Here is a 14,571-nt window from a genome sequence, read left to right on the forward strand (position 1 = left end):
CAGTGACGAGAAGTACAGCCCGGGTGTCCCGGACCGCTGTGTGGCGTGCAGCGCCCCGCTGTCCCCGTGTCCCCGGAGCGGTGTGCGGGGAGCACAGCCCGGGTCTCCCGGTGTCCCCATGTCCCCGGCAGCGTGCGGGGAGTGCAGTCCCGGTGTCCCCGGCCGAGCAGCCGCCGCCAGGGGGTACTCGGCGAGAGCGAACGCGGGCAACAAAAGGCGGCGCAGCCTCCCCGGCCGCAGGGGCAGCGCGGAGCCGCTGCGCGCCCGTTCCCGTGCTCCTGCCCGCACATTCCTTCCCGAAACCCGAACCAGGGGCCGGGGGGGGCTGGTCCCCGCTCCGGGAGCCGCGTCCCCCCGCCGCGGCGCCGGGCGGGGAAGGGGAGAAGGGGCTGCGAGGCGCCGCCGGGTGCCCTCCGCGCTGTGCCCGGCCGGCCCCGCTCCGCGCTGTCCCGGCCCCTTTGCCGGTCCCTGTCCCGGTCCCCGCGGGTCCCGAACTCGCGGCCGGCGGGCCCGGGCCGGGCGGGCGGTGACGTCAGGCGCGGCGGCCAATGGCGCGGCGGGGGGGGCGCGCCCCGCTCCATCCCCGCTCCGCGCTCGGCAGCGGCGGCAGCGCTGCTCCGGCACGGCTCGGCACGGCACAGCTACAGCACAGCCCGGCACGGCTCAGCACAGCCCCGCACGGCTCAGCACAGCCCCGCACGGCCCCGACACAGCCCGCGGCGGGGGCGGGCCCGCGGCGGAGGGGTCGCTGCGAAGCCCCGGCCGTCCCCTCCGCGGGTTACCTGCCCGGCCCAGGTGGGGCGGTGCAGAGCGGAGGAGGCTGTTTTGGAGGTTGCCGCCGCTCCTGATGGATGTTTTGTGTGTGTTTGCCTCTGCTCCCGGGTTCTCTTTCATCTGAAGACGCATCTGGCTCGAGCTCTGTTAAACTATCTGCCTTCTGGTACCGTTCGTAGATAACAGAAAGAAACCTGAGCCCGAAAGGCAATTCCCCACCTTCTTCCACCTAACGTGACCTTCTCGGGCGCCTTTGAAGCTTTGCTGGTGCTCCGGCGATGATGGCAGTGGTGGGTTCCCTTGGGCTGTACTAAGAGCCTCTTGTTTTCTTTTCCCTTTTTTCTTAGAGGCATTTCATCTTTAGGGGCCGGCTGCTCTCGCTCACTTTTATACCCACTGAAGCCATCGAGAACCATGTTGTCTGGTGGGAGAAGTGCGTTTCTGTGCCTTGGAACGATCCTGAGCTTTTGGAGCTCCGTGAGTTGGATGCCTGTTGGAGGATGCCCGCATAAGTGTACGTGTATTGCTTCCAACGTGGATTGTCATGGACTGGGACTCAAAACTGTGCCGAGGGATATTCCCAGGAATGCGGAGAGACTGTAAGTAAAAACCGTTAAGGGCTTCTCGAGCACTTGTAGCAACACCTGGGACGAGTTTCCCAACACCTGCCTATCAGTGCAGAGCACTCGGTAACAGGAGTTTCAGCAATCCAACACGGATTAATGTTTTCAGGAGGGAAGGGGAGGAGCTTTTCGGGACTTGCAGCGCTCCTGCCGCTGTGCCTTTGTACAAACGATCGGGTTCAGAGTTTCTCGGGAACTTTCAGCTGCCGCCTGATCGGGTTTTGCAGTGACTTGCTTGAAATGGAGTTCGGAGCTGTACCTGGAGTGCTCCCGGCTGTAATCGCTGTCAGTGCAAACACCAATTTAATATGCAATTAGAAATCTGGATGTTTTCACCTGGCGGCTGGTAGCAGTTTCTCCTTACTTTCTCAGCATGGTGATTTCATCACCATGGAAAACCGGCTGCTTCCATAAACTAATTCAAACGGAGAAGTCACATTAAACAGCCTCTAATTTCTGTTTTAAGCTGCTGCGGGGAAGCGGGGTATTCAATTTTTAATCTGCCTCAGGGTTTATGATAGCAACGTAACGCTGTGGGGAGCACGGAGAATAATGAATGTGTTCGTAGCGAATCCCCCGTACTGAAAGTTCTCGGGAGTTTTTTTAGCTGACTGTTTTTACTCGCTCAGTGAGTTCCTAGGGAGAAAGCTGAAAGCAAAGTTGAGTTCTCTGATAGAGTTCTGGCACTCGCTCGGTGCAGGGGACGGCGTCTCTGACGTGCCTTAATGCATAGCAGATGGCACAGCTCAGAGAGTGCCCGGTGCGAGACAGGGACACGGCCGGGGGGAAAATGTTAGAGGGACGTGTCCATGGAGGGGTGTTAGAGGGACATGTCCATGGGGGGGGAATGTTAGAGGGACACGGCCATGGAGGGGTATTAGAGGGACACGGCCATGGGGGAAAATGTTAGAGGGACATGTCCCTGGGGGGGGAATGTTAGAGGGACACATCCATGGAGGGGTGTTAGAGGGACACGGCCATGGGGGAAAATGTTAGAGGGACACGTCTATGGGGGGGAATGTCAGAGGGACAGTCCAGGGGGGAATGTTCAAGGGACATGTCCATGGGGGGGAATGTTCAAGGGTCACGTCCAGGCAGGGGTGTTAAAGGGACACGTTCATGCCGGGGGGTGTGTTGGAGGGACACGTTCATTGCGGGGGGGGGGGGGGGGGATGTTAGAGGGACACATCTAGGGAGGGATGTTAAAGGGACATGTCCATGGGGGAAAGGTTAGAGGGACACGTCCAGGGAGGGGTGTTAAAGGGACATGTCTATGGGGGGAATGTTAAAGGGACATGTCTATGGGGGGAATGTTAAAGGGACGAATTCAGGGGGGAATGTTGAAGGGACATGTCTATGGGGGGAATGTTAAAGGGACATATCTGGGGGCGAATGTTAAAGGGACATGTCCATGGGGGAAAGGTTAGAGGGACACGTCCAGAGAGGGGTGTTAAAGGGACATGTCTATGGGGGGAATGTTAAAGGGACGAATTCAGGGGGGATGTTAAAGGGACATGTCTATGGGGGGGATGTTAAAGGGACGCGTCTATGGGGGGGATGTTAAAGGGACGCATCCGGGAGTGAATGTTAAAGGGACGCACACGTTCATTCCAGGGGGGAATGTTAAGGGGACATGTCCAGGGAGAGGGGTATTCAAGGGACATGTCTATGGGGGGGAATGTTAAAGGGACACATCCAGAGGGCAGTGTTAAAGGGCCACGTCCCGGGAGGAACGGTAATCAGAGCCCGGCCGGGCTGCGCAGCGCGCTGCGCTCCGGGGTGACCCCAGGAGAGCGCACTCGGCTGCACCTCCTGTGGGTTAGCCCCTGACTTAAAATGTTTTTGAACTTGTAAGCAAATGCTGTAGATTGTATGGCCTGACTTCCTGTTTTATTTCCTTCTGGGTCATAGACTTGGGGAAACTTCAAATTCTCAGGCAGTTTTTCCTCCGAGGAAGAAAGCTGGATGAGGTTACTAAGCAAACAAAGTTTGTGTGCAAAGAGCACTCCTAAAGGCTAAGTTCTGTCCCAGAATGAAATTTTATAGAATGCTTGGCTGTTTCTAAATGCATTTTATAGTGCTGAGAGCTCTTAAATGATAGCAATATGGAGCTTTCTTACTACACTATTCTACAACCTTTAATGTTTTGTGGCCGTATCAGCCCTCCTTTAACCTCAGCTGTGTGAGCAATAGCTTTCAGATGTCCGTGCTAGAGAAACCTTAACTTCTGTGCCTGAAACTGTGTACTCTAAAATTGGTGGGTAGCAACCTGGCATTTGAGAGCCAAAAAACCCTAAATCTGGAACAACAAACCCCACAACAAGCCAGTACCAGGGGAGCATGCCAAGAATGTGTGATAACATGGGTGGTTTGTGTGCTTCGCTGGTGAGGCGTGTGAATGGCTTAAAGAGTTAAAGGCTAGAATGAAATTTTGAAATTGCAGGTTGAAGTGATTCACAAGCACAAGGTTAGTTGGCCACCTGAGAGCCATTTCATAAATGGTAATTTGTTGTAGCTGGAGTTTCAGGGGGGCTGAATTCATGTTGTTACTGGATTTCATTTGTGAGAATGAACATCAGAGATGTGAACTTCCCCTGCCTGCTGCAGGAAGCTGAGCCAGAAGAAGAAGGCTCTTGGCCTTGGCAGGTTAAGTGTTAAAAAGAATGAAGGAGAGCATAATCGTTGTCTTGGTCTTGTTCTTTTTGGTGTTATTTACAGATTTAAATTTTAGATTAATGGCTGTGAAAAGAACAATAGTAGCGATTTCACAATATTCAGTTTGAACATTTAACCTCAGAGATACCACCACTGATAAATGTGAAATGTAGCTGTGTTGGATGGTTTGTTTGGGGTTTTTTTACATATATAAATAGCGTATTGTTGGATTATTCAGTGGCTGAAACCTTGTGGAAATAGGATACAGAAGGTAATGTGGTAACACTTTAATCTGTATTTTAAATACTGTTTTCAGTTTTCATTTCTGTCAGTCCATTGTGAGCCTCTCACTGCTTTTGTAGAGTTCACCAACATCTTCATTACAACTGTTTTAAAGCTTGTATCAGTTTCTTCAAATCTAGATTCCTACTAATTGCACCAGCTTGGGCTTTCTGATGTAAGCAGCAGAGAGAAAAAGACTCTGAGTGTAAATTCTGCTCATGGGTGAAACATCAGTCAGCCACAGGATATATCAGAGTATCTGCCCTGTGGTCCACAGCAACCTGTAACTGTTTATGACATAACAGTGGGTTGATGTGTAATCTTCTTACTCGTATGTTTAGCATGTAAATAAGACCAAATTGGTCATATCTGAAATCACAAAAATATTTTTAATCTCGGGGAAATGTTTATATGTTGAGAGAATAATTTTAGCAAGTTTCTTGATGGCCACACACGAAGTGCCTTTTTAAACTGTTATGCTCTGGAAAGGCATTTATTTCTCTCTGCATTCTCCTGAGCTAAAAATTCCACATACCTGTTCAAGTTGGAAACTTTTTGCTTTAATTAGTAAAAGATCTAATGGCACCACTTAAAATATTTTGCCACAGAGCTTTTAGAGTTATGTTTGGACAAATGTTACAGATTGTTTGGGCTAATGGAGCCAAGTTAAATATTATTCAAATTTGTGTTAATATGAAACCCAGGAAAACTGAAAATATGACATTAAGGAAACAATGGGAAATATCTTTAGGGGGAAAATAATTTCTTATTGAGAGGTTCTATTAAATGAACTAGCTTTGATTACTGATTCTTCATGAGAAATGAGATGCATACTTGATTTCTTTTTTTTTTTCCTGAACGCTTTGAAGGTCTGTAGGTTTTGTACCTGTGATTTCTACCTTGAAGGAAATACACAGATTAACAGTGATCACAGAAACAGAGTTATAAAACAATCCCATACTTCTGGTTTTAATTTTTACACAGACTGATCTTTAATAGTAACTTTGCAAATATAGCAAGCAGTGTTAGGTTTGTGCTGCAGTTTTTACCTTGTGATTACATTCTATGATGGCCTTCTAATTGTGTGGTTGAGATGGAAGCTTTGGCTCACCTCTCAGGAAGAACTAAAAAGAGGTGAAAACTGTCCTGCTGCACAGTGAAATTACTCAGTCTGGAGAAAATAAGTGCTGAAGCAAATCCTTGTCACTTCCAGGAGCAACTTCCAATTCTGCTTTTTCTGGAGAAGGAATGCTCAGGATAGGCATCATCTTCCATATTTACAATATTTCCTCATATTGCAGAATGTGGTGCTGCACGGGGGTCCTTGAGCAGGATGGCAGAGCTGCCCTTGTGGTTGTTGTTAGTATTCACTGATCCCTCCCACACTTGGAGCAGCTTAGCACCTCACCAAAAATAGAAGTGGACAGGGTTTTTGTGTTTTGGAGAAAAAATGGTAATTTATTAGACAACTCCTAGAGTGGGCACAGTGATTCTTATATTTTAGCTGGGCAACTGATAAGACATTTGACCTAATAAAGAAAGAAAATTTAGGGATATGTAAACACATCCATGAGAATCCCAAATATTTTACCTTTCTGAAATGTTCCTTAGGATTGCTCCATCAAACTCTCATAATCAGGGTTTCCTTAGTGGTGCTTCACTTCTCAGATGTGATTATCTATAAAATTTCCTTCAGTGGAAATGTGTTCTATATATGTAAATTATACATGTGGCTCTTTATAACACTTAGTAAAGCTGATAGCCACATTCAGTTTGAGATGATGCATAAATGCAGTGAGCAGATCAAAGCCTGATAGCTGAGTTGAGTTTTTGGGCTCTGAAAGGAACCAGTGATACTGGGAAAGTGCTCAGGAGTCCTCTGGGTCAGTGTCTGCCTCCAGTTTGAATGTGAAGCATGAGCCTTTGTGAACTTCCTCCCATTCATGTCTGCTTATCTCCCTGTTAGCAGCACATTACACATGTATAAAAGCTTATTTGGGGAATTGAACCATGTTTGAGTTCTTGATGAGTTTGTTTGGTGGCTTAGGCTCTTGTTTAATTGATAGCTCTCCTGTGTTAGTCATTGCTTTGTTTTGCCTTTCATTTGAAGGATTCTTTACCTTGCTAAATTGATAAAGCTTGCAGGACTAATCTGTTCTGTGCTTTGTCTGAGCAGCTAAATTGAGTGTGTCCACATTTAGGTGCAATTTAGAAGCTTAGTCATCTGCTTACTCCTGAGTTTTCATGTGGTCTGGGGTTTCTGTTACACAAATATATTATTATGGTGGTTTTGGCCTAGGTGCACAGAGCTGCTGAAGCTGCTCTGGCTTGTAATAAGTCTTCAACTTCCTCAATTCTGTCTCCAAATTAAATCTAAGCTCCTGTCTTGAATGCTTCCATATTCCTGCAGAAGGAGATGTTAAACACATGCAAATATAATTATGTGACTCTTACAATGACATTCTGCTTTTCTAGAGTTCTTCCCACTGGGGATTACCACTCATTTGTTTGTAGTAATTGTCTCCAAAACCTTGCATGGAGCATTTCTCAGATATTTTTTTCCCTAGGTCATGTGTCAGTAAGTGGATGTACATGGCTTGAACTTGGAAAACTTGCTCTTGGAGAGACTGATCCTGGGAAAACTCCACTGAATTCTCTGATTTTATGGGGATAATTCCCTTTTCCTAATGTAACTCTGACTAGCAGTGCTTGAGTGGATGTTGGCACAAACCTGGGTAGGATCAGCCTGGTGCTATTAAATTTGTGACATGGTTTTGAAGTGATGGGAGCAGGAAGGAGGATGGAATTAGCTGTTGTAAATTGGTAGCTGCAGAAGCAAGCAGTGGCCATTGTCATGTTGCCTGTATTTATTTGCACAAATTTGGATTAGATTTTGAGATGAAAGAGACCAGGCTACTTCCTGCAGGACTTTTTAATGAGCTTCTCTGAGACTATTTACTTTTATTCATATTCTTACTTTTACAGCTGGGTATTGATTCATGCAAAGGAATTAGGCCAAAGGAAAATTGCCCCTCTGAAGAGCAGCTGTTGTCTTTTAGGAAGTCCTGAAATGCAGATGATGATATTGTTTTTATATCCCTGGAATTTGTGCACTGTATAGGTTTGGGGAAGCATGTAGCCAAAACTACAGGTGCAGCTTACCTGTGGGGATGTGAGGCCAATAAAAAAAGTAAATCCCGACACTCTTTTATTGGCACTGTAGTTGTATAAAACTCCTTGTGTTTTACACTGTCATTTGACCTTTACAGTGAGACCTACCTGTCATCTTTTGCCATGTCACTGCCAGGGTACACACATTTCCAGCCATGTTTGAAACAAAAGTAGCTTTTCCTGCATGGACATTGACTGTATTTGTTGTATATTTGTTGTCTGTGTTTTCAAGGGTATTTAGGCTATTCCTCAACCTCCACAGAGCAGAGAAAAATGATTGTCTCACAGAAATCTCACAAGATGTTTGGGGATAATGATATAGGGACAAAGAACTTGGCTCTAATCAGGATATTCAGTGAGTAATTTCAGTGATTTCATGTAAAGAAGTGAGTTTGTGAAATCAGGATGGGTTCCCTCCCAGGAGCCAACAGCCCAAATGACTTGAAGCATGATTTTCCCCAAAGCCTCGATGAAGTTTGTGTTGCAGGATTTCCACAGTGTGGAGCAGCTGTGGGAATCCCCTCACACATCTTGGGGTCCCACAGCTCTCTGAAGGGCTTCTCTTTTCCTCTTGGGCTTATTGTCCATCCTGCAGGACAAAACAGGGAGGAGGAGACGCAGAAGTTTCTCACTTTGGGTGAGGAAGGAACATAAGTTTGGGGAGCAAAGCCAAAGTGAACCTCAAAGGGCAAAGCTTTTCCAAGAATGATGTTGGCAACATGATGGAGAAGGGCTGACTGCAAGAGACGTGGGGCAGAGGTTCCTTCAGGGCATTGTCTGTCTGTCCATCCTGTTAGAGGGCTGTAGATGGGGCAGTGGTGCTCAGAAAATGTTATCATGGTTTTATATATGGTTTTATAATAGTTTATAACAGTTTTATGCCCTGTCCTCTTGTGAGGTCTGAGGGTCAGGCTGGTGGAAATGTCTCCTGTCCTTGGCTCCTTTCTGCTCTGGGGTCACAGGGAGCTTCCAGAAGTTCTCATCGATTCTTTATTCTCATTGCTTTGGCATGACCCAGTGTGGATTTTGATCTATGACTGCTCTGGTGACTCCCATCCCTCTTATGTTCACCAACACTTTGCCAATATCAAAGCAATATCAATTCTACTTTTTTGTTTGCTGTGTAAATCATATTTAGGGTAAGAAAAGGCTGGGTTCCAGTCATGTTTGGGTTGCAATATGGCCCAGGCTCTGTTTTCAGTATTTTTCAAGTCTTTTCTCCAGAGATCTGTAATGCTTTATTTCCAAGTCTGCTTTCAGTGTTTTCTAGTCAGACATATCATCATTTAAGATCTTGAATGGATCTTGTCAATAGCAAGAACTGCTTCTTCCCATCAGCCAATGGCCTTGTAAGCAACTGACAGTTTGTCTAATGGCATTAAACACATCAAGGATAGGGGAGCAGCTCTGTGCTCTGCACTCAGTAAGTTTGAGATGGAGTTGAAGGCCATCTCCACAGAAAAGAGAATTTAAGAGATTGATTCTTACCTCTGCCAGTTATTTTCAGCTTTTTTTTTCCCCCCTGCAACTGAATCTGGTCTGTCAGTTGTCTCTGTCAGAATAAATTTTTGTGTTTTGCTTTTACACCATCTGTTTGATGGCTGCAATAGATGATTTTAATCTTATGATTGATAGATTTCTGGAGCTTTTAATTAGATTTTTACCTTTCTATTTGTGATCTACTTCTTTTTCTAAGACCCTAATTTTGTCTCTCAGGTAGAAATGAGACTGTAGCCATTGCTTCAAATTTCCTTTGCTGTTCACTGGTCAAGGGAGGATTTACAGTAAACATGAGTATGGTTAAAATGAGGCAGAAAATTCAGTTTTAAGGCTGATCTTGTCTTGACTTTCCATTGACCAGCCTTCAAAATCTATCTGAAATTTTCTTCTAAGTAGATTATGGAATTGATGTTCTCAGCAGTTCATTTTTACCTGTTTTCCTCAACAGCTGCAGAAATTATTCTTAACTTTCTGTCTAAGGGACTCCTCAGGAGAGTCCTGTGGGATGCTGTGCCTGCCTTTATTCCTGCTTCAGCTGCCTGGAGAGGGATCAGCCTGGTGGAATTAGCACCAGGGCACTGATAGAGCTCTCAAACACCTGTAAATGCTGCTGGAGTGCAGCAGCACTGAGGACCTAGGGACACAAAAATATATAGTAGATTATATAAATTATATTATAATATCTATATAATATATAGATATTATATAATTATATTAATATCTATATAATATATAGATATTATTATATAAATTATATTATAATATCTATATAATATATAGATATTTGTCCCTGGTGGTGCCTCACTGGCTGCTCTGGTCAGTGTGGTTTGGGGCAGCAGTGTTGGATTTGGGAATTAATTTATATTCATGTTGGATTTGGGAATTAATTGGAATTAATGTTGGATTTGGGAATTAATTTATATTCATGTTGGATTTGGGAATTAATTGGAATTAATGTTGGATTTGGGAATTAACTGCCCCTCTTTAGTGGTGTGGGGACACAGTGGTGGCACTGTGCTGTCTCTGCATCCCTGCAGTCACCCACAGCACAGGACACAGGAGCTCCTGCAGTTTCTCAGGATGTTTTCTCTGCACCTTTGCTTTTAGAGAGGCACAGATTGGTGATTCTGTTTCAGCCAGGGCTCCATGGAAGGGGAGGACAGGCTGCTCTGGAGGCCAATGGTTTGGGGATCAGTAACCCATTTTTAACAGCCTGTCGAGGTTCTTGCAGAAAATGTGGGCGGAGGATGGTGCTGAACTCCATTTCTGATAGATTAATTCTTCTTTTCATTCCATTCTGATGCTGTTTCTTGAGAGGAACAGACCTTGTTTAAAAAAAACCCAAAACAAAACAACAACAACAACAAAAAAAACCAAAACAAAAAAAAAACCAAACAAAAAACCACCAATAAAACCAAACACCCCCCCCAAAACCAACAAAAACCCCAAACAAAAAAAACCAACAACAAAAACATCAACAACCCAAAGAAACCCCCAAAAATATCAACAAAGAAAAACAACCCAAAACCCCCCAAAGCCAACAGTTTGTTTTACAAAACTTAAAATTTACTGTAATTTGAATTCTATCAGTTGAAAATACAGAGTGCAAGTTAGGCTGTGTTGGATTGAGGGCAGTGCCTGCTGTACTCACCAGTTCTGTTTCTTCCCTTTGCTCCTTTTTTCTTTGCAGAAAATCCCTTGGGAAATCTTTGTTTGCACAGTGTGACGGAATCTTGAGCTGTTGTAAGGGTGCTCCTAGGCATGATAACAGAAATGGTAATAAATTTCATATTAGTGGAGCTGAGGTTCTGATCTCCAAAATCACAGCACAATCAAATGCAGCTTTTAATGTGTGTCTCCAAGCTTTATTCAAGAGCTGGGTTCTGTCAAGGTTGGCTATTTCACTGTGGGGAGAGAGGCACAGAATAGAGTGTGGAAATCAACTTTCTTGTGAAATGTGTTAAAAGATAAGCATTTAACTATTAGGAATATAACATTTTGATAGCAGAAGCAAGGTGCATGCTAATAGTTAGGGGACTATTCCTGAATCCTTGGGCTTTTTCTGTGGGTCTTCTTCTGCTGTGGCAGGTAAGAGTGTGATAATTAACTGGTGCAGAATACAAGTGTTAATAGACTGTGAGCTATTTCTGGTGTACCTAATAAATAATCCTGAAAGTTTCAAAGGATACCATGAGTTGTGAGCCTTCCTCACTTTCTCAGCTCAGAGTAAAACCAAATATTTTAAGGCAGTTTAGCAAAACTGTCCTATTGAATTGTCATCTCTGACATTTTCTCTGGGTGTGCACTGGGCAATATTGAGCACTTCAAATATTTTAGCAGCTTTTTAAGTTGAAGTAGTACTTGGTTGTCTGTCTGCCTAAGAGGGGTTTTGGTGTTAGCAGGGTCGTATGTTACAGGATATCAAACTAATGAAAAAATTTGACTTTACTTGGAAAATTTTTTTCCACAAATAATTTGTCCCAAAATAGAAAATATTCCAATTCCTAACTTCAGTTTTCCTTTAAAGATTACAAAGGGCTTATCCAATAATGCAAGACTCTTCCTTAGAATTTTATATTGCCTTCCTTGGGATGTGCTGTCTTATTCAAGGTGAAAGAACAAAGAAATCCTGCATTGTTACCCATTCCCTATGTAAGAATATAATTTAACTTTACATTAATGCTTTTTTCCTGCTCTCCCAATAAGGAAACAGCAAACAGCAGTTTGCCCATTCTCTCTGGTTTAGGACAGAGTGTGTAGCATAGAAAGTTCACATAGCAGATGTGACCAGAGGACATCCAGCCCATTAAAGTAATCCTGCATATGTATGCACTGCTTGTCCACAGCCATGGAGACAGCAATGTTTAATTAAAGCAGTTGTGTTGTTTAAATCTGACTCTGAGAAATTCCAGCAAGGAGATGATGAGTCCAGTTTGTGTCTTGTGCCTTCCTGTTTGTCCTGGAGCACGTTTTGCCTGGACTTTAGTGGGAACTTAAATTAGGGATTTTCTCCAGTTTTGTGGTCTTTGGTCCGTGTGATGGTTTTGTTTAGACTGGGGAGGCATTATATTAGGAAGGTTTTTTTGAAATGCTGATTTTGGCCAAACCTGGATGAAACACCTTTCTTTGGGGTGGGCAGGAGTGGTTACAGCATCACTGAGCAATGTGGGAGCCTCTGGGTCACAAGCTTGTGTGAAATTGTTGTGGAGTGGTGAGAAGAGGCCCTGGCAGTCTCATCCTCTTGAAGTGGTGGAGCTGGTTGGAGGTGGGGTTTGGAGAGCACAGCTGGGCACAAGGGAGAGCTCACTGTGAGGCAATTGTGCATTTCAGAAAGGCCTAGGTAAATGCAGCAGGGAGGTTTGCTGGAGACCAGAAAAAAGAGGTGGAAAAATAAAAATGATGGAAGGGAAATTCTTGAGCAAAGAGAACTTGTTTTCCAGAAGTGGAAATAGATACTGAGAAATAAGGCCCTAAGGGAAAGGCTGGCTCTTGAGAGAGATGAAAACACACATCTGGATATAAATTACCCAGATAAGAATGTGAAAGTGTAGGAAACAGCCCAATGATCCTTTGGAGCTTTGAGTTTTAATAGATAACATGTGAAAAGGCAGGAGAAGATAAGGAGCAGTCAGAAGGGTTTTATGGATTTTTTGGGGGTTAGTTTAGCATTGGTTGTGGTTTTATTTTCATTTTTTCCCTCTCTGGAAAGTTTTTAGCTAATGGCTTAGGAAGTTTTTTTAGAAGATGAAAATGGATTGTTCCCAGTTAATCCCAGTTAATATTAACTTCATTTTATAGAATAGATAATTTCCAAGCTGGTTCTTCCATAGCCCTCATGGATGCAGCAGGGTCAGTACAAAGTGGTTTTATAAGCACAAGGAGTTACAGTAACTTGAAACATCGGATTTCTGTGCAAAGGCTTTAGGAAAACTTGAGTTTTGTGTTCATTTAGCAAACACTGTGAAAGCAATTCAGCTTTACTGCAGCATGCAAAAAACCAAAAGTGGGATGAGGATGGGGGACAAGGAAGGTGGGAATCCACTCAAGAGTGAAGAAAATTGCTTGTAAACTGGTTGCAACATCTGGTTGCTAACATCAAGTCAATACAACCCTTCCTTCAAAATTCATTTTACATATTAAAACTGTCCTACACATTTTATTGCAACATTTTGGCTTCCTCTGCTCCTCAGTGGCCTCTGCAGACATGTTACACTCCGTGTGCTGGTGCTAGGAATGAATAGAGTTGGTGAAACTGGATGCTTTTCACATTAAAAACCCAAAGCCCTGAACAGCAACAAAAAGAAAAACCCCAAACATAAACAGAGATCTCTCTTGCCTTTCCAGGAAAAGATCTGGGAAGGGTTTCTAGTCTGTGCATGTCTGAAAGTGAGCAGGGTGATGAAATCAAGGCTTGATTTTCATGCCAGGATTCACTAAAATAATTTGTTTGTTCGTGAGATGTCTTCCCAAGTTATCAAGGATTTACAGCAGTGAGGAGCAGGTGTGAAATATTGCAAGTCTGAAATATCAGTTTGTCTGCATTAGTGGAGAGCACCCAAACACTGCAGTTTCTTCACTGTAACCTATTCAGTCACACACCACAATTAAGTGAAACACAAACTTAAAGCAAAGTGTGTTTTGCTGAAGTTTGCAGCAATGCTTTTTGCCCAGATGAGTCCAGAAGTGTCAAACACTGAAGCACATCTCTGTTGATATCCTGATGGGGTTGTCCATGTGGTGGCTGAGTGAAAATATGGCCCAGAGAATGCTTGAGCTGCTCTGATTTCTGCCTGAGCTTTGGAGCAGCCCTGGGCTGGGCTGGCCACCTGAAATCCCTGCAACCAGCTGGTCCTGCTGGACAGGGAAGAAGAGCTGCAGTTGGAGGAGTTTAGTAGGAATGGCTAAACAACATCAAGAATTGAAAAGAAGTGAAGAAGTGACCTTTTGTGTGTGCAGTTGTTAACCTTGGGGTTTAATTTTTAGTATGAATTGAAATGATGCTTGAGCTAATGTGGCACAGAACTGTACTCGCTGCTCTTTATGATGTGCACACCCTGTCTTGATATTAAACCATGTTTCTGTGGCAGCTGTATTTTAAAGCATTTTCTATTTTTTATGCTTCATATTTAAAGTTTTCTGCCATTCCTGAATTCACCCTGAAACAAAAGACAACAAATACTTGTTTTACCTTTTCCTCTGCAGAAAATGCAGACTCATGCAATCACTAAGGTCAGAAGGGATTTCATGAGGTCTCCTGGCTCAGGCTCTGCTCAAAGCAGAACGTGGAATTCACATAGAATTCAGAACATTCCATCCAGAACATGGAATTCAGACACAAAATGTCTGTCTGGGTCTGGAAAAGCAGAAATTGCCTCCTGTAGTGTTTTCAGTGACTTTTCCAGTACCAAACTGGGGCTGCTGCTGAGCAGCCTGTCCTTTGCCATTTTGTGCTTTTTCACCTTTCCAAGGCAGAGGTGACCTTTGCCAGTGTTGGAGGTGTCAGGGCAAGGCTGGGCTGTACCAGCCTGATCTGTGCCCCAGCAGCTGTGTCCTGTCTTCCTGCAGC

The 14,571-nt window shown here is 44.4% G+C and overlaps 1 protein-coding gene across 1 annotated transcript in view; it reads left to right on the forward strand.

Moving 5' to 3' along the window:
- The first annotated feature begins 682 nt into the window (after positions 1 to 682).
- Positions 683 to 14,571, forward strand: part of SLIT3 (slit guidance ligand 3) — a 490,596-nt gene continuing 476,707 nt past the window's right edge. The window contains exon 1 of the mRNA XM_036391775.2: positions 683 to 1,373. Coding sequence (XP_036247668.1) covers positions 1,189 to 1,373 — 185 coding nt within the window. The 5' untranslated portion in view covers positions 683 to 1,188. The remainder of the gene's footprint in view (positions 1,374 to 14,571) is intronic.

This window comes from Molothrus ater, chromosome 15 (genome assembly GCF_012460135.2).
Source record: "Molothrus ater isolate BHLD 08-10-18 breed brown headed cowbird chromosome 15, BPBGC_Mater_1.1, whole genome shotgun sequence".
Taxonomy (NCBI): Eukaryota; Metazoa; Chordata; class Aves; order Passeriformes; family Icteridae; genus Molothrus; species Molothrus ater.